The 20861-nt window shown below is 48.7% G+C and overlaps 1 protein-coding gene across 1 annotated transcript in view; it reads right to left on the minus strand.

Annotated features, from left to right (window-relative positions):
- MMP17 (matrix metallopeptidase 17) overlaps positions 1 to 20861 on the minus strand; it is a 165641-nt gene that overhangs the window by 12334 nt on the left and 132446 nt on the right. The window contains exons 4-7 of the mRNA XM_083476457.1: positions 11575 to 11858; positions 7982 to 8158; positions 6964 to 7063; positions 1607 to 1689 (exon numbers count right to left, since the gene is read on the minus strand). Coding sequence (XP_083332583.1) covers positions 1607 to 1689; positions 6964 to 7063; positions 7982 to 8158; positions 11575 to 11858 — 644 coding nt within the window. The remainder of the gene's footprint in view (positions 1 to 1606; positions 1690 to 6963; positions 7064 to 7981; positions 8159 to 11574; positions 11859 to 20861) is intronic.

Below are 20861 nucleotides of genomic sequence, written 5' to 3' on the forward strand. Positions count from 1 at the left end.
ATATCGTCGTCATCAGAAAGAAGACTACAATGAAAGCAGAGGTGGATTGGAACGAATGCTTTTGCAGTCAGAAAGCATCTTAGCCAAGGAACCATTGGAGATTCTCCAAATTTTGAATGCACAAGAGCTCTCGCGGGAGAGCAACCAAAGGCGAGGCTGTACCCAGGCTTCTCTGCTTCTCTTCCTTTTTTCACTCCCAGACACGTCTTGCGAGCAGCTGTTGCAGAGTGTGATGCCAGATGGGTTGCATCATTAAGGCACACATAGCTGGAGTGTCAGAGACTTGAACAGAGTCTCAGGCTGGGGAGACGGAAGCCTTAGGGAAGGAGCGGAAGGGGCCTCATCCAGCCTGGTGCCAGCATCTTAGAACAAGCATCAGGGCCTTGGCAGGGCTTGCTGGTACTGCCATGGGGCTCCTGTGGCTGCTGCAGCTCTTGCCTCTGCCTTGCTCATCTGTGGCAGCAGCTGGCATAGACTAGAGAGGTGACCCTTGCTTAGGGCTCACACACTAGAAGTTGCCATCATCATCACACCAGCCCTGCCCCTACATGCATACCAAGTCAGACCACTGATTCTTCTACTCAGGGCTGTCTACACGGGTGGCACTGTGGTCTAAACCACTGAGCCTCTTGGGCTTGCTGATCGGAAGGTCAGCGGTTCGAATCCCTGCGACGGAGTGAGCTCCCGTTGCTCTGTCCCAGCTCCTGCCAACCTAGTAGTTTGAAAGCACGCTAGTGCAAGTAGATAGATAGGTACCACTGCGGCGGGAAGGTAAGCAGCATTTCCATGCACTCTGGCTTCCGGCACAGTGTTCCGTGGCACCAGAAGTGGTTTAGTCATGCTGGCCACATGGCCCAGTGTAGGAATGATCGCTGGGTACGGAGCACACTCCCCACCTGCAGGCAGCCTCAGCTGTCTGCACTCATGACCTTGGGGTGTGGTGCACACTCCCCCTCACAGAAAAAGCCACAGCTGTCTGAACATCTTGCCCTCTGTCTAACCTTTTGTGGTCTCAGTAGTCTGCGGTGTCCTGTCTGTGACCTTTGTCTCTGAGACCTTTGTCTCCTTCGTCATACACTGTACAAGGGGAAAATGATGTGGTGGAAACAGGTGCCAAAATCGCTTTGTACCACCCCACAATCTCGGGAGTGGAAGATGTGTAAAGGTCATAGCCCAAAATGTATCTGCCTGGGTTTGCATATTGTGTCAATAAAAGGAGCCTCCACAGAGCTGGCCGGCAGCTTGCTTGCAGCTCACCTGTGTGCAGCTCACCTGCATTATCAACTCCTGCCTCATGTCCTTCACTTCAGCCCAGAAAGCTGTCTGTGGACAAATGCCGGCTCCCTCGGCCTGAAAGCGAGATGAGTGCCTCAACCCTATAGTCACCTTTGACTGGACTTAACTGTCCAGGGGTCCTTTAGCTTACCTTTTCTTAACACTGACTGGCAGTGGCTCTACAGGGCTTGAGACAAGAGGCCTCTCCCAGACCTGCCTGGAGATGGCAAGCATTGAACCAGCTATGATCTTTCCCCAGCTAGTGTGGCCTGGAAGCAAACCCCAGCAGTGTGCTGTTGTTGTTTTTAAAGGAAAAGAGCCACATGCTCACCTTTGAAAAAGAAAGCCTCTCCTCGAATCTGAGCCACTGCGTCAAAATGCGTGTTGCATCTGTTGGGCACGTCTCTTCTGAGCCTAGGGGAACACAAAACAAAATGGCATTGCTTATCATTAGTGATGTCATAGGTTCTGTCCAATCAGGCAGGGCTACCCAAAGCTGTCAATAGCTAGGGCACAGTTGTTGCTTTTGCTCCCCCCTGCTCCCCCCAGAGGAACACTTCTTTATTGCACTCAAAAATGTGTTTTAGTTTCTTGGTTATCTCTGAGAATACGGGGCATTCTCCTTGCTACTGCAAGAAAGCCAAGGGCACCAGGTCTAAGAAATTCAATCCCTGGCATCTTCATAAAAAAAAAATAAAAATCAGGTTGCTGTGATTTAAAAATAAAATAAAAATGGCAGATGAAGATGATGGACTATATGGAACTTGCCGAACTGACTGGGAGACTCCGAGACCAGAGAGAAGAGACGGTGGAAGAAGATTGGAGGAAGTTTAAAGAATATTTGAATATATATATATATATATTTAAATCTTAGAATAGCTTTGGAAGTGGATATAGGCTGTGGGGTTAGAAGTAGAAGATAGCGTATTTTAAAATAGTATTATTTGTAAGTGATAAAATGTGAAGATTTTTATGGGAAAAGTAAGCGTGATTAAAAAAATGGTTAAAAATTAGGATATATATAAACTGCTAAAGATGAGGTAAAATGAAAATCAGATAGGGGGGACTTGGGGAAGCTCATGTAACAATGTTTAGAAAAAAGAAGGATAAGACAAGAATTTATTTGTATTGTTTGTTTTTCTGTTTGTGTTGTTTAGTTGTGTTATAAAATGAATATTTTTTTGATAATAATAATAATAATAATAATAATAATAATAATAATAATAATAATAATAATAATAATAATAATGCCTTTGTCCTGGTGATACACAATTCTAAGCCAGAGAAACACCTCTCAGCTTTTTCTAATATGGTGCACTAATTAGTCTACCAGAAGCTGCCCAGTGGCCCACTTTGGACGTTATACATCTAATACACAATTTACGCCCTTTGGATCCGCATCTGTTCCAGTGCAAGAGATTTAGCAACACATGTACAGTCATACCTTGGGATGAATACGCTTCAGCTTCAGGTTTCGCTGCTCGCGCATGTGCAGACACTCAAAATGACTTCATGCGCATGCACGGAAGCGGCGAAACGCGACCCGCGCACGCGCAGACGCATCTTACGTTCGCTTCAGGATGTGAATGGGGCTCCAGAACGGATCCCGTTTGCATCCAGAGGTACCACTGTAATTCTGAAATCAGTGGGGAAAGGTTTGACTTTGTCTGGATCAAATATACTTTGGAGTTCTTCTTTCAGCTGAAAATTCTGAGGCGGTGCTGGTGGGCTATCTCTGCAGGGGGGGGCTTGCCAAGCCCCCTCCCCAATGGCAGCTGGTCCCCTGAAAATGGGTAAGGCAGAAAGCAGGGAGCCTCAACAGTAGATGGAGCCAGAGCCAATGACAGATGGTGTCGATTTATTCTACTTTTGCCAGCATTCTCCTCCTTGAGTTCTACAAAGGCAACACTGAGATGAAGGAGAAGGAAGCTAACAGGCCAGCTCCAGGGGACCGAGGTGTCTTCAGACCCCTTGAAATCTCTGGGCAAGGGGCCAGGCTCCCTCAATGTTGAGGGGGTGGAGGAGGTAGCTCCCAAAGGTTGGCCTTCTCACCTGTTGACCTCCTCCATGTATTGTCACATGTCCACTGAAGGTCCAGCACTGTGGCGTGACCCTCTGAGGAGCCCCGCGTGCTGGTGCCAGGTATGTGTGATGTCACACATGTGTGATGGCCTGGGACTTGGGCTTAGACTCGGAAGCAGAGGAGTCTCTGTCTGCACTGGATCCTTTGCCTCAGGCATCATCTGAACCAAGTCTGGGGCCTGATCCTGAAGAGTCCCAGTCTGCACAGGTTCCCCTGCAACAAGCACTAGCTGGGCTGAGTCAGGGGCCTGAGCCTGCCCTGGCTCCAGATGTGGGGATTACCTTGTTGCCTTCAGCTGGGCCATCACTTACAGCTGCTCCACTACCGGTTTGGTCAGGGGAGGCTGAGGCGGCCCCTGGGTCTAGTAACCCACCGACGTCTCCCGAGCTGCAGAGACTCAGGTCTGAGAGAAGGAGAGACCTGGGTACTCTCAAGAGGAGTGCTCGCCTTTGGGCGAGACAGGGAGGTGAGTCACTGGGGGATCAGGACCGGCTGTTACCCCGACAAAGATAAAAGGCTGTTGGATCCCACCCCAGGTTACGGGAGCAACATTGCTGTTTGCTAAAACCTGTCTGAGACCCTGCGCCCGACCTAGCCTGGTTTCCTGCCTTGTGTCCTGCCTGGGCCCTGTCGGACTGACTCCTCACGGAATCCTTGAATTCGGGACTGGACCTGGTTAACCCCCGGGCCCAGCACATGCGCGACAGCCCCCTGCAATGTTGTGTGCAACTCGGTGCCTCTGGCTGGGTGTAAGTAAGAAGGCAGGTAATAGGAGACTGGTTGGGTGCAAACTAAGGCTGGTGAGGCAGGGCCCAATTCACACCAATAGACCAGCCTCCATTGCCCTATCTCTTATGATCTTTGGAGAATCCCGCATGACACACAAGAATCATAGAATCCATAGAGTTGGAATGGACCCAAGAGATGTCTAGTCCAACCCCCTGCAATGCAGGAATCTCAGCTCAAGCATCCATGACAGTTGGCCATCCAACCTCTGCTGAAAAACCTCCAAGGACAGAGAACCCACAACATCCCAAGGGAGACCATTCCACGGTCAAACAGCTCTTGCTGTCAGAAAGATTTTCCATATGTTTAGTCAGAATCTTCTTTCTTGTAGCTTGAAGCCACTGCTTCGAGTCCTACCCTCCACAGCAGGAGAAAACAAGCCTGTTCCCTCTTCCAAGCCCTTGAGATATTTGAAGATAGCTACCCAGCTCCTTCGTCTGCTCCTCATAAGGCTTGGTTTCCAGACCCTTGATCATCTCAGTTGCCCTCTTCTGCACACCTTCCAGCTTGTGTGGGGCTTTTTTCCAGGGAGAACTCATGGGAACTCAGTTCTGACACCCCTCAGGTGGACGCCATTACCATTCTTCTCCACGCAGAAGACCTACCATTTGCTTGTTCTTCCTCTTTGCTTCAGACATAGCCGAATAAACCTTTAAAAAATATTTTTAACCTCTCTTGCAGGCCTGAGCTCATTCTGAGCTTTAGCCAGTCTGACCTTCCCCTGCAACTGTTGGCTACTTGTGTAAACTCCTCCTTTGTGATTTCCCCTTCCACTTCTTATGCATGCCCTTCTTAGCTCATCTGTAAGCTCCTTATTCATTCACACAGGTTTCTTTAGATCCACTTTTTTCTTGTTGGAACTGTCTGCATTTGGGCCTTCAATATTTCTCCGTTTAGAAACTCCCATCCATCTTGGACTCTTTTGTCTTTGAGTATTTCTGACCATGGGACGTCACTCAATATCTCCTTAAGCTTTTTGAAATTGGCCTTCTTAAAGTCCAGAGTGCGTGTCAGATTACACTCAGCTTTCCCTTTCCTCTTGTGAAACCCAGAAAGACACGATCACTTCCTCCCAAGTTTCCGAGTACCTTTATTGAACCCCCTCCCCGCAAATAAACACCAATACCTCCCCCTAGATTTATTTGAGCCCTTCAAAACTGTGCCAGCCTTTCAGCCACCAAGTGAAACTGTGCGAGCGGAGAGATCGTGCAAATTTCAGGTGAGGAAGAGCACCGATTAAAATTTCATGTATGGCAAGTTCCCCCGAGAGTGATGGCGGACGAGTTTTCCCTGTCGTGCTGAGTAAGCTGCTGTGATACAAGGTGACTTGAGGGCATGGAGAGGGAGCTGAACTTCTCTCCACCCTGCTGGAGTTATTGAAAGGGTGGACTCTGGTTTCCACAGGAAAGAAGAGCCAGGAGATGGCGGTCCAGTCTAGAACAAGAGTAGCAAAATAGTAGCATGGATGGGGAAGGACCATAGGTCAGTGGGAGAGCATCTGCTTTGGGTGCACAAGGTCCCAAGTTCAATCCCTGGCATCTCCAACTCATGCTGGGGGAGCCCTCTTTCTGAAACCCTGGGGAGCCACTGCCAGTCAGTGTGGGCAATATTGAGCTAGATAGACCAAAGGTCTGATTAAGCCAGCTTTCAATGTTCCTAAGTTCAACAATAGGTACCTGTCAGGGAACTGACATCGGAGCGAGAGGCGAAGGGGAGGCTCCCAGATGATGCTGGCGAAGGACCCAGCAGCAGGGGGAGAAACAGCTCAGTAGAGGGGGAAGCCAATCAGCACAACACCAGGGATAAAGGGAGGCAGACGGGGGAAGTGGAGAGAGGGCTCCAGGACTCTTCACTGGACATCAGTAAGGAGAGCCCAGGTCCTCCGCTACCCACGCCTTCCCTGCGCAGAAGACTCCCGCGCAGTGAGAGGAGGAGGAGACTGAGTGTCAAACAACTTTTATGTTGGAAGAGGTTCAAGAAACGCCCACTGATGGATTCTGCCAGTGACTGAGACAGCCACGATGAGAAGGGGCTGTGCAGTCAGAAAGGTTTAACAAGGCAAATTAACCGAGAAAGGCACCAGTTACTCATACCTATTACAGTACCCATATCCTTTTCAGACCACTGCATGGAGAATAAAAGTAGCTCATGAGCCTACAGAGACTAACTATCAGTACAAAGGATGCCTATCAATGGTCCAGGCGGTCTTCTCCAACCTGATGCCCTCCAGATGTTTTGGACTTCAACTCTCATCACCTCTAGTCACTGGTCATGCTGACTGGAGCTGCTGGGAATTGTCATCTGAAACATTTGGAGGGCACCAAGTTGGGGAAGGCTTGTCTAGAAGGCACTCAGATACCACATCAGCTGGAGAGAGGTGGGTTCAGATGTAATTATTTTGTTTATACCTCACTTTCTAGGCAAAATGGGCTCCCATACCATGCTCATATGCCTCCTGAGTGAACCTGCTCACTCCTTCTCTTGCCTCCCACCCACATGATTTCTATCGTTCAAGGAGGAGGATGAGAGCTGGGTTCTTCATCAAGCAGGGAGCCTACTTGAATAGCTGGGAAGAGCTGTAGCTTAGTGGTAGCACATCTGCTCTATGTGCAGATGGTCCCAGGTTCAATCCCCGGGAGGGGATTCAAATTCGGTTCGAAATTCAGAATTTCAGTGTTTGCAAATGCGGATTTTGGAACTCCCGCTCCTGTACTTCAAACTCAAAGTTTGATTTGAGAATTCCAGTTCTGTGCCCTACGCTTGCTTCTTTTCCACCAAAGAAGATGAGGATGGGTTGTTGACTCCTGAACTCAACTTACGGAACAGTGGAGCGATTCTCCGGTAAGTCTGGCAAGATGGGGTGGTCCTCTGTTTTCGATATTTCAGGTTTGGCTGTTGGGGACACAGACTCCCTGACCCCTGCATGCAAAGACAAGGATGAATTAGACCAGCAAGGGGTGGCTTATCCATCTTGGGGCAGAAGTAGAGAGAGGTCAGGCAAGCAGACAGACTGTCCAGCCAAGCTTTCCATGGGCTGGCAGGTTTCCTGCCTCACCATAAAAGCATGAAACCCTGTTCTGAGGAGAGTCTAGTTCTCCAGCTGATTTTTTCTGGGGGCAGGTACCCTTCAAATGCAAAAAGAACGAAATGCAAAAACTCAAAACAAAACCCAGAGGCTGGAGGAAATTTGTGATCCTATCAAATGCCATAGAAGCCCAGGCTGCAAGCCCTATTGGTGAGGTGTTGATTGCATTCGGCCTGCTCTCTGTACCACCTCCTAGTGACTGGAGCAGGGAATTGCAAGCAGTTTGGGGTTGGGTTGAACCAATAGTGTGGGCAAACCCATGGACCACAACAGCAAAGAGGTCTATCATATGGGTACCTGAAAATAACAGGGTGGTGTATAAATATCAGATCAGTGCGGAATCCTCTTGGCTATGTCAGGTGATGCCAAGGAGCCAATGGCATGCCACCGGCTACTATATAAACCTTCTAGATCTGCTATGCTCCTCCAGTCTGGGCCATTCAAAATTGAAGGCTATTCCCTCTACTCCACCTACAGCGAGGATAGCTCAGTTAGTAGAGCACGAGACTCTTAATCTCTGGGTTGTGAGTTCAAGCCCCACATAGGACAAAAGATTCCTGCATTGCAGGGGGTTGGACTAGATAGCCCTCGTGGTCCCTTCCAACTCTTCAATTCTATGATACTTGCCAGCCTATAGTTCCAAGCGCCTGACATCTCCGCTGTGCAGGGAAACGGAGCCATGCCTCCTGGTTTCTCAACACCAGTTCTTCACCCAACCAACTTGACATGTGCACAAACAGACCCGGGCTCACCATAGAGTTGCCATATCCGGACTTTGTCATCGTAAGGCAGGTCATACTTCAGGGGATCTCCGACGGGGCCCTGGTAGTATGGCCTCATGATCGACTCTATGGCAGAGATGTGGGTCAAGCCAATGGCGTGGCCAAACTCGTGGACTGCCACGGCAAACAGATCCATCCCATGGGTATCTGAAAATAACAAGGAGGCAGGGAGGCAGATGCACAAAGAAGTAAATAAATGTATAACTGGTTGACCTCCCCTTCCTTTTGCAAGCACACACATTGCAAATCATATGCAATTTTAAACAATAGAGTGGAGCTTCTTTCCCTTCCCTCCGAGTTTGTTTACGCAACAGCGTAAAATATAGAGAAAATCGTCAGCAGGGTATCTAGAATACAAAAAAAGCAAAAAGATGACAGCGTCGATCAGAATGCAATCAAAAGAAAAATTAAGAAAGGAATGGAAATGTGTTGAAGAATATATTGTACAAAATCATTCTATTAGAAAGCTCTGGGTAAGTATAGATTGAACCCATTAAGTTAAGAAGCTATGTTTTTAATAGATGAATGATCATTCTAATGAACAAAACTGAACACAATATTAGAGTTGTTCTTTTTTTAAAGTAACAAGTTGGATATCACGCATGTGGGTGAAGGAAGTCACATGGGTATTTGGGTAAAAGGGGAGGTGGGTATAGGGTTAGGTGTGGGGAATTTGTAGAAATAATATATTACCGTATTTTTCACTCCATTGGACGCACCGGACCATAGGTCGCACCGGGCCATAGGAGGGGGAGAACAGGGACAATTTTTTTTTCTTGTTCTCCCCCTCTAAAACAAGGTGCGTTCAAGGTACATTCACCAGAGCTTGTGGGGCTGGCGGTGGGGGGAAGCGCTGCTTTCCCCCACTGCCAGCATCAAAGATCCCTGAAGCCTTTGGAGCGCAGCGCCCCGCTGCCCTGCAGAGGTTTGCGCGCAGCCGTCCCCAAGCTAGAGCAGCGAGACGGAGCCCCCCCTCTCACTGTTCTGGCTTGGGAACAGCCTTGCTAGCTTCTGCAGGACAGCGGGGTGAAGGCACCCCGCTGCCCTGCAGAGGTTTGCGCGCAGCTGTCCCCAAGCTAGAGCAGCGAGACGGAGCGCTCCGCAGTGCTCCGTCTTCCTGTTCTGGCTTTGGGCTTAGCGGCGCAGCCTGCATTCGCTCTATAGGACGCACACACATTTCCCCTTAATTTTTGGAGGGGGAAATGTGCGCCCTATAGAACGAAAAATATGGTATATGTTATGTACAATGTTGAATGTGTATGACAACATGTACAGTCATACCTTGGGTTAAATATGCTTCAGGTTGAGCATTTTCAGGTTGCGCTCCACAGCAATCCAGAAGTAACGGAATGGGTTACTTCCGGGTATCGCCGCATGCGCAGACACTCAAAATGATGTCACGTGCATGCGCAGAAGCGGCTAATCACGACCTGCGCATGCACAGATGCGGGTTGTGTTCTACTCAGGATGCGAACTGGGCTCTGGAACGGATCCCGTTCGCATCCAGATGTACCACTGTAATGTGATTTTTAAAAAAATAAAATAAAAAAGAATAGCTTGCTATATCAGGCTAATGACCCATCTAGTTCAGTATCCTATTCTCACAGCGCCCAACCAGATGGGAGTCCAGCAAGGAGGATCTGAGCACAAGAACAACGCTCCCTTCCTGTGGCTTCCAGTAACTGGTACTTGAAGCATTGCTGCCTCCAGCTGTGCAAGCAGAGCAGAGCTGTCATCTCTAGGAGCCATTGATAGCCCTCTCCTCCATGAATTTGCCCAAGTCCATGAATATGTCCAAGCCATCTAAGTGGGTAGCCTTCACCACCTCCTGGCAGACTGATTTCCATAGTTTGACCATGTGGTGCATGAATAAATACTTTCTTTTATCTGCCCCAAATCTTTGGACGAAAACAGAAAATGACAACCTCCTCCCAGTTGTTGTTGTTATTAATAAATTTATTTATACCCCACCCATCTGGCTGGGTTTCCCTAGCCCCTCTGGGTGGCTCCCAACAGAGTATTAAAAACACGATTAAACATTAAAAACTTCCCTAAACAGGGCTGCCTTCAGATGTCTTCTAAAAGTCAGATCGTAGTTTATTTCTTTGATATCTGATGGGAGGGCGTTCCACAGGGCGGGCGCCACTACCAAGAAGGCCCTCTCCCACCTCTCACCTGGGAGCTTTCTTTTCCTCTCTCTTACCTGGAGAAACTGCCAGTGACCTGTTTCTCACTCGGGGTCCTTCCACCACCTACAGTATCTGCCACTCTCATTTTATTCTCTCTCTGTCCTTGCCAACAGGCCTTGGCTTGCAAAGAACCCAATCTCATTGTCAACAGCAAGCTGCCAATTAACAGCACACTGCTAGTGCAACATCTCCAGCCCGACTCCTTGGCTGGACAGCTCCACTGCTGCTTCAGCAACTCTTACTTTGGATCTGCTCCTGCTGCTACAGCAGTTGACCCACTGGAAGCCTTTCTCTTTCTTTTCTTTATATACATATACATATATGTATATGTGTGTGTGTGTATACACACACACACACACACCATTTCCAAAAGTCATTTATTTTCTTATACAATATTTTAGACTTCCATCAACCGCATCTGAAGATTTTTCAGTCTTTGTCACTTAATCTACATTTCTTCATTTCTCTATTACTTTTAATTGTCCTTAACTAATAACTCTTTTCATAGTCTTCATTGCAATATTTTGCATAATCCTTCTTACAAAACTTCTTGCAATCCTACTAGTGTAATCTGTTTATTACAATTTCTTTTCAAATAATTCAAGTATCTACTCCAGTCCTCTAAGAATCTCTGGTCCCGCGGGTTTCAAATCCTTCCTGTCATCTTATCTAGTTCTGCATAGTCCATTCACTTCATTTGCCACTCTTCTTTCATCGGTAATTCTTCTTGTTTCCATTTTTGTGCCAATAATATTCTTGCTGCTGTTGTTGCATATAAAAACAATTTACTGACCTGTCTGTTAGTATCCTCCCCTACAATGCCAAGTAAAAATGCTTCTGCTTTTTTTAAATAAATGTATATTTCAACATCATTTTCATCTCATTATATATAATTTCCCAGAAGCTTTTCACTTTCTTACCTTCCCACCATATGTGATAAAAAGTTCCTTCTTTTTCTTTACATTTCCAACATTTGTTACTTACTTTATACAGTGGTACCTCGGGTTACATACGCTTCAGGTTACATACGCTTCAGGTTACAGACTCCGTTAACCCAGAAATAGTGCTTCAGGTTAAGAACTGTGCTTCAGGATAAGAACAGAAATCATGCTCCGGCGGCGCGGCTGCAGCAGGAGGCCCCATTAGCAAAAGTGGTGCTTCAGGTTAAGAACAGTTTCAGGTTAAGAACGGACCTCCGGAACGAATTAAGTACTTAACCCGAGGTACAACTGTACATTTTATACATGTATAAAGGAAGCCTTTCCCTTTCTATAGAGGTCCGTCCTCCTTTGGCCTCCCCCTTCTTCCCTCGACGCTCATGGAGGCAAACAGGGCGCTCCCGCACATTTCCGCAGCTCTCTTACCCTGACGTACCTGATGATCGGAAAGTCCAATATTCATCGTCGTCAAAGTGAGTGTCCCCGGCGGTGTGGTGTTCTCCCGGGAAGAAAGCGTGGGCGACTGTGCCACCAGGACCGTCGAAGGGGTACCCGTCGTTGTGGTCCGTTTTGGAGAAGTCAATCTGGATGTCGGCATTGTTGCCAGCCACTTCGTGGAAATTCAGCGGCGTGATGTCGCTCCACACCTTCAGGGCGTAGTACATGAGGGCGCGGACTGTGTCGTGGCCCAGGTGAGATTCCTTGGGGAAAGTGCGAACTCTGGAATGGAAAAAGGCAGCCCATGATCAGAAAAGAACAGCCCCAAACTAAATTATACTCAGGGTAAGGTAAAGGTAAGGGGACCCCTGACCATTAGGTCCAGTTGTAGCTGACTCTGGGGTTGCGGCGCTCATCTCGCTTTATTGGCCAAGGGAGCCAGCGTACAGTTTCCGGGTCATGTGGCCAGCATGACTAAGCCGCTTCTGGCGAATCAGAGCAGCGCACGGAAACGCCGTTTACCTTCCTGCCGGAGCGGTACCTATTTATCTACTTGCACTTTGACATGCTTTCAAACTGCTAGGTTGGCAGGAGCAGGGACTGAGCAACAGGAGCTCACCCCGTCGCAGGGATTTGAACTGCTGACCTTCTGATCGGAAAGTCCTAGACTCAGGATACTCAGGGTAGACCTACTGAAATTAATGGACCCAAATTAGTCTTGTCTGTTATTTTCAATGGAAGCAACCCTGGATACAGCCACCTTTTTTGGATGACCGTGACACATTTGTTTTATATACATATGTACAGTGGTACCTTGGGTTACAGACGCTTCAGGTTACAGACTCCGCTAACCCAGAAATAGGACCTCGGGTTAAGAACTTTGCTTCAGGATGAGAACAGAAATCGCGCGGCAGCAGGAGGCCCCATTAGCTAAAGTGGTACCTCAGGTTAAGAACAGTTTCAGGTTAAGAACGGACCTCCGGAACGAATTAAGTTCTTAACCCAAAGTACCACTCTATTTATTAAAGATTTCTTAGTTTACAAAAATAATGTGCATTCTCTCTCCCCCCCCCCCAAGTTGCATTTTCTACAGATCAGTTTCATTTGTGGTGAGACATTAGTGTTACATACAGTGTTAGGTTAAGAAGAAAATAGGGGGAAAGAGGGGGAGGAAGGAATGGTGAGTGGGGTGGGTTCGGGTGGCAATACTTCTATGATTCTACTTATTGTATGTCTGGGGTTTTGTGTTCTCTTACTATTCACTTGTTGTATTTCCTTGGTGGTGAGGGAGGTTGAGGGTGGTCTAGGGGGTGGTTGGTTGTCTTTGGTTGGCTATAGTGAGATTTGTTTTTGTGTGTGAGTGGGGTATGTGTGTGTGTGTTTGGATCAAGTTAGCCAGATTGATTCATATGCTGTTGGTGGATTCTTGTCGTTGTCTTGTTGGGCTGTGTATGTGATAAAGGGGAACCATACCAGGGTGTAGGCGCAGGAGCGCCGACTTATAAAAAATATTGGGGGGGGCCCATATCGGGGTCCATACTGGCGGCAGGATGGCAGTGGTGCTTTTGCATGCAAGAACCGGCCTGCCCTCCCCAGGCTTCGCGCCGGGAGGCGGCCACCCCCTCCTACCAACGTCACCTTAGCCGAACCCAGAAAAAAAGCCCCGCTCCGGCGGCGGGAACTCCCGTCCCCTCCATTCTCCCCTCACCCCGGTCCCTCGCCGGCGACGAATACGCCGTTCCTCGGCCCCGCGGCTCCATTCCTTTCTAAAGTCCCGCCGCTGGGGGTCTTCCTCTGACTGACCGACCTGCCCGCCCCTTCTCAGGAGCTCCCGGTCACTTTGGGAGGCACGCGCCGGAGTCCCCTGCGCGGTTTTTGGCAAGGTGCCTAATAATTTTCTTAAATTATTGGGGGGGCAGAGCCCCCCAAACGAATTTTTGAGGGGTCTTGGGCCCCCTCAGGCCCCATGGAGTCGGCGCCTATGTGTAGGCGTCTTCTTCTATTTGTCCCCATGTCAGTTTCAGTTTATTGGTTAGTTTTTCTAATAAGTCTGTTTTCCATCAAATGGTACAGTGGTACCTCGTGTTACATACACTTCAGGTTGCATACGCTTCAGGTTACATACGCTTCAGGTTACAGACTCCGCTAACCCAGAAATAGTGCTTCAGGTTAAGAACTTTGCTTCAGGGTGAGAACAGAAATCGTGCTCCGGCGGTGCAGTGGCAGCAGGAGGCCTCATTAGCTAAAGTGGTGCTTCAGGTTAAGAACAGTTTCAGGTTAAGAACAGACCCCTAGAACAAATTAAGTACTGAACCTGAGGTACCACTGTATTTGATACCATTGGTCCATGTTCACTCCTGACAGGTCTCTCCAGTGTCTGGTTATGAGGCTTCTGGCTGCTGAGAATAGGTGGGACCATGACACATTTGTTTACTTATTTTACTTTGCCCACCAATACACAACCTTGCAGCAGTCATTCCACTGGGTGGCAGCAGAGGAAGGAAGAAAAGGCATGCAGTGACACCTGCAGCTCTGCTGAGATGCTAGGATCATCAGCTGTCACCTGGCGCCAGCCGTTGCATCAGGGTGCAGAAGAAGGGAAGAAGGGAAGCAGGGCCACCCCATCAACTCTGCTGAGACACCAGCCACTTTTGGCTCCTCCTCTCTTTGAAAAGTTTCTGATCCCAACTGGTTATTAGAAGAGCTTGTAATGAAGATGTGGTACCTGAAAACTGGTACACAAGTTTACCTATTTCCTCCTCTCTCCCAATCCATTTTCCTTTCATGCTGTGACTTTTTTTAAAAAAAATGAGGGCAGAGACTGTCTTACTACTGATCTTTGCAAGCCGCTCTGGGAAGGTTTTCTGGCCAAGCAGTGGGGCAAAAACTGTTTAAATAACTAAAAGAAAGAAAGAAAGAATCCTAAGAATGGGAGTGTTAAAATTAGCTCCGCTGCTTGTTTGAAGAAAGCTTAGTTGATTAATTTGATGAGCTTTCAAGTGAGTGAAGAAATCTGCATAAATGTGTGTGCAGTTTTGAAGAGGAAAAAGAGAGACACACACATGTTTTGTGTGTCTTTAAGATTGTGCGTGTGAAGACACACACACATACACTCATTCCCCCATGTGACAGTGAATGGCAGATGCCTCTTTTAAAATGGAGCCCTGCTTCCTGCAACCTTTGTAAACACTTACATTTAAAGTAATTAAGATTTGTTTTGAAAAAAAAAGCCATCTGATGAATTAGAGTGCTTTTTCATTTGCTTTAGAGGGTTTTTAATTAATCAAGCCGGTGAATTAATTAAAGGCTGCAGCCCCAATTAAAATTCCATGCCACACCCTACTGTGATTTAAAGACAAAGACAGGAACTCAAGGACCTGTAGCCATTGTTATGGAACCATGGAGCCAGGAAGAAACTCTGAAGTCCATCTAGCTCAACCCTGTTCAGCGCAGGAAATCTGCAAACTGGCATCCCTGATAGATGGATGTCCCTCTTCCCCAAAGGGTTAAGGACTATTTTTCTGGAAAAAGAGGTGCCGGATCACACCATGAACTCCTCTATTGTTCTCTTAGAATGGCTATGGCGCTGAAATATACTCAGAGTCGAGAGTGGATTTCATGCTCTTTATTCAGCTCATAGTGTGAGGAGGAATGAAAGTCCCCTCAAAGTATCTGCTTTATATACATTATTTACACAATGGGCTGCACGTGATTGGCTAATTCCGGAATTCTCCTGTAGGCCAATCAGGTTGTGGATTCACTTCCATCTGGAGCTGGATTGGATGGCTCCTGCAGACCAATCATACTGCTGCATTGTTCTAGGATCAATCAGACTGCTGCACTCTGAATCCTATTGTTCTGAGACCAATCAGACTGCTGCATTTTGGATCCTATTGTTCTAGGACCAATCAGACTGCTGCATTATGGATCCTATTCAACTCAGTACATAACAGGCGCCCACCTGAGAGGTGCCGGAACTGAGTTCTGGCGAGCCCCGGCTGAAAAAAGCCCTGAGCGCCGCTCTCTCCCTTTGCTTCTTTGATCAAATCTGGAGCTCTCCACAACTGGAAGAATCTGGAGCCATTTTTCTTTGGCCCAAGAAGCAACTTTGCTTGTCGGAAATACAGCGAAGTAATTTTCCTGGTGTTTTTTTCCTTTTCCTTTTTTTAAAAAATGAAAAACGACTGGTTATCTACAGGCAACAGTCTCCTGCTGAGACCTTTAAGATTGAAACGAAAGGGGGGAGACGGAGAGCGGTGGAGGATTTGAAGCGAAGAAGGAGAGCAGGAGAGAGCGAGCCTCATCTCTGGAGGGGCCACGGGTGTGGCACTCTCAAAACCAAGCGCAGCTGCTGCCTGACAAGAGCAGCAATTAGCTTGAGAGAGTCCCCTTGTGTACCAGCCAATGCTACAGGCTCGGTCTTGTCGCGATAGAGCCAGTGAGTCCTTTTCAAGAAACCCGCAACTTTCAATTTGGCCTGAGCGAAGGCGACAAATCCAGTTATCTCCCAGTGCCACGGGTCTGGAGCCAGTTAGCAGTTGATTTGTGGAAAGTCCCTTAAGAATCCGAGTGGACAAATTCATTAGTTGGAAGCGTGTTCGCTAATGAATCCCTGCAGGACACATAGAGGATGGCAGAGGCTTAGTTATCTCTCTGTACAGGTGACGTGTGGCTTCTTCTGTTGCTGTTTGTGAGCGTCCCTGCCCAGCCGAACACACTGTCCAGCTTCTCAAAAGCAGGGCTGGTCAGATCAGACTCTCTCACCCCCCCCCAAAAAAGGAGACCCGCTCACTTAGAGGTTTTTATTTCTTTACGACAGCAGTAGGGAACCTATTTCAGCCCTGCGGCTACACCCCTCCTAGTGAACCTTCCAGGGGCCACATGGCAATGGCGCAGGAAGCCAGAGGCAAAAGCAGGCGGAGCAATGATTGTGAAAGTTACTTCTGTGCAGTAGGCTAGTTCCTACACACACACACATTTCTCTACCCAGGTGTTATAAGAATTTTAAGGCCTCAAATATAAAATCAATATTCATAAATGCACACATATCTAAATACAGTGGAACCTTGGGTTGCAAATGTGATCCGTGTGGGAGGCACGTTTGCAACCCGCAGTGCCATGCCTGCACACGCGTGTGATGCAATTTGGACTTCTGCGCATGCGCAAAGCGCGATTTAGTGTTTCTGTGCATGCATGAGCACCGAAACCCGGAAGTAACCCATACTGGTACTTCCGGATTTTGGCACGTCCGTAACCTGAAAACGCGTAACCCGAAGTATCTGTAACCTGAGGTACCACTATATATGAATCATGTGCCTGAAATAGTATGGGAGAGCAATCCTGGAGCCATTTTGACTCTCCCAATAACCTCAAATATTCCTCTGCAGGAAGGGAGGCAAATGGGGAAAGCCTCCCCATTGTTATTTTGCTTGCACATCCTGCCTTAAGGGCGTATTTGTGTATGAAAAGGGTGAGCCTGTGACATGGATTCAGGAACTAAAGTATTAAGCATCACAAAAGAATGGCCAGGCTGCGCAGATAATGCAATCAGTGACCGTTATCAGGTATCCTGGCAGACAGGATTTCTGCTGTAGATGCCTCCTTCTGTGATGTATGTATGATGTTTTGGGGGTGGTGGTGGTCTTGGGCTACAGGGTGGGCAATTTCAAAAGTCTATATGAGGGCTTGCGCACCATTGTTCAGTGTTCTCTTCCTTCCTGCGTGTGGTGAGTGGGGACCCTGTTGCAACAGTTCCTTGAATAAAGATTAGGCTTACTAGCCGCTTTGCTTCTCAATATATAGTCATGCCTCAGGTTATGAACGCTATGGGTTGCGCATTTTTGGGTTGCAGAACACACTGCACCTGGAAGTACCGGAATGGGTTACTTCCAGGTTTTGGCACTTGCGCATTGTGCAGAAGCTAAAAATGACATCACGTGCATGCGCAGAAGCGCCGAATTGCGTCACGTGCGTGCGCAGACATGGCGCTTCAGGCTGCGAACATTACGGGTTGTGAACGTGCCTCCTGCATGGATTACGTTCGCAACCCGAGGTATGACTGTACTCTGGATGGCCTCTGTTATTTTCTCCTACTGTTGGGGAACCCACTTAAGGACTCTATACGGGCTCTGGAATACCCCATAAGAGTTCAAGGACACATTTCAGCCAGGCAAAAGAAACTGGGGGGGGGGGGAGTGCAAGGCAGGGCTGGTGAGGGGTGTGGTCCGGGGGGAAGAGTCCCCAGGGCCACAGAGAGAGAACCAGAGGGCCACATTTAGCCCTGGGGCTTGATGCTCCCCACACCTTTCTGGAAGATCTGAGCAGGCCTTTTGACACCCTCAGGATCCACTGGGTTAGGCTTCCAAGCCTCTGAGTTCTGTGCCAACAAACAAATTTCTAACAGCTCAGTGCCCTTGATTTCTGCCTCCACAACCCCCCCTTCTGCCTGCCCTTCTCCCTGGCCTTGTCACACAAGGCAGACAAGCACCCACAGCTCACTTGGCAGTGGCATGTTGACAAACAGCTCCAGCTGCTGACCTGCCTTTTTCTTAAAATGGCAGCTACTAACAGCATACGAATCAATCTGGCGAACCTGATTCAAAAACACCCACCCACCCCACTCACACATGAAAGTTCACCACAACCAATCACAAACAAGCAACCGGACCCTAGGCCAACCCCAATTTCTCTCACCACCAAAGGAACACAAGCGAATAGCAAAGAGAACCCTCACAAATGACGCTGACACAAAACCCCATACATACATTAAGCAAATTAGAAACATCGCCTCCCGACCCCCCCTCGCCTCCCCCCCTTTTTTCTAATGTAACCCTAATGTCTCAACAAATGAAACTGACCTATGGAAAATGTAACTTGAAAAAAGAGACATGGCGCATACCTTTGTAAAACAAGAAAACTTTAATAAATATATTAAAAATAAAATAAAAATGGCAGCTTCTTGAGCAGAACTAGTCCCTGGGACATGAGGCATATTTGGGAGGGGGGGTTGCCATGGATGTGGCACAAACAGGCTCTGTGGAGGACACAGAGTTGTGCAGGAATGCAATTGTGAAGTGGCAGACATGCTCCCCTGCTTTGTGTTGCTACCTGGCCACACCTGGCTTACGTAGCTCTTTAGTATGTCCTTTGGGACACTCAGCTACTTCAGAGATTTGACAAAAAACAAAACAAAACAGATGTCCAGAGCAACTTAAAAAGCTCAGGTCTGATTATGGATGCAAGAAGACACCATTTTCTGCCTTTTAGTTGTCATACGTGGCACTGTTTCCATTCCACTGCAGTTCACCCCCTTCCGAAAAGTATGCCATTCGCCTCACTGCCTCACCTGAGCGAAATGACGCAACTTGCGTAATTTTCGTAACCCAGTTAAGTGCATGACGTAAAAGACGTTGCCATTAAATTGTTCCTCGCCGTTCATTTCAGCGCGAAGGAAACGCAATGCAAGCAGGAGGGAAGCAAAACCAATTATGGACCGAAAGCAACAGCAGAGAACGTATTCGCTGGATTGATTCCCATTCCGGTTTGTGGGATGAATAAGCAAACACTGGCGATTCCTGCTCCCACATTCCCATTTTTAATAGAAATCTCCGACATCCCGAGATCTGATTCATATGTTACCCAGCTGGTGTGGGTGCTGCTTCCTCATGTCCGTATCTCAGAAATAATGTGGAAACGATGCCTTGTGAGGAATGGCTAAGGGAGCTGGGCATGTTTAGCCTGGAGAAGAGGAGGTTAAGGGGTGATATGATAGCCATGTTCAAATATATAAAAGGATGTCACATAGAGGAGGGAGAAAGGTTGTTTTCTGCTGCTCCAGAGAAGCGGACACGGAGCAATGGATCCAAACTACAAGAAAGAAGATTCCACCTAAACATTAGGAAGAACTTCCTGACAGTAAGAGCTGTTCGACAGTGGAATTTGCTGCCAAGGAGTGTGGTGGAGTCTCCTACTTTGGAGGTCTTTAAGCAGAGGCTTGACAACCATATGTCAGGAGTGCTCTGATGGTGTTTCCTGCTTGGCAGGGGGTTGGACTCGATGGCCCTTGTGGTCTCTTCCAACTCTACGATTCTATGATTCTATGATTCTAACAAATGAGTTGGCTTGAGAGCTGAAACAGAAGCTCAGCGTGAGGTGTTCTACTTCTGGACTGAACAATGTTTAGATGGAAGCAGGGGGATCTTAGTGGTTTGAGTCTTCTCCTTGGGGCCACCAACCTTGGATCCAGCATCAGGGGTTGGCGCTGTTGGGCCCCAGTTGAGGGCACACAGTCAATGCCCATAGCCTCCTTCCTTGTTGCTGCCTGTTTCCTTGCAGTTTCTCCATGGCAAGCAGAGAGAAGAATAAGCAGGTTAGGCTGAGACCGGTGACCATAAGGTCACCCAGGGAGCTTCATTGCTGAGTGGAAATCTGAACTCTGTTCTCCCAGGTCAAACTCCAACACTAACCACGGCACCGTTTGTACACAATTGGGTCCAGAGGGTGAGGCAAGGAGAAAGAAGAGGTGCACGGCAGGTACCGTATTTTTCATCCCATAGGACGCTCCGTCCCATAGGACGCACCTAGTTTTTTTGGGGGGAAATAAAGGAAATTTCCCCCCCTTTATTTTCCCCCCAAAAGCAGGTTGGGGAAACCGAACCAGGTCGAGGAACAGCGGGATGGTGGCGCTGCGCCTCCCTGCTGTCCCCCGAGCTTGTGGGGCTGGCCGATGTCTGCCTGGCGCGAGGGGCACTCTGCATCAGGGCGCCCCACCCACCTGGCGGCAGGCTGCTATCCGCAGCATGGGGAGCCCTGCGGGGAACTCCTGCAAGGTTCCCCATGCTGCGGATGTCTGCCCAGCGCGAGGGGCACTCTGTTTCAGGGCGCCCTGCCCGCCCGGCGGCAGGCTGCTATCCGCAGCGTGGGGAGCCCTGCGGGGAACTCCTGCAGTGCTCCAACACGCTGCGGATGTCTGCCGGGCGCGGGGGGCGCTCTGCTTCAGGGCACCCCTCAAGCCGGGCAGCAGGCTGCTATCCGCAGCGTGGGGAGCCTTGCGGGGAACTCCTGCAGGGCTCCCCACACTGCGGATGTCTGCCCGGCGCGAGGGGTGCTCTGCTTCAGGGCGCCCCTCGCGCTGGGCGGCAGGCTGCTATCCGCAGCCTAGACATCCCTGCAGGACCTCCTGCAGGGCTGCCTAGGCTGTGGATGTGTTCCCGAAGCGCCGGGCACTCTGCTTTCAGGACGCCCGACGCTCCGGGAAGCAGGCTGCTATCCGCAGCCTAGACAGCC

Source organism: Podarcis liolepis (genome assembly GCF_965112155.1).
Source record: "Podarcis liolepis genome assembly, chromosome: 15".
NCBI classification, from domain to species: domain Eukaryota; kingdom Metazoa; phylum Chordata; class Lepidosauria; order Squamata; family Lacertidae; genus Podarcis; species Podarcis liolepis.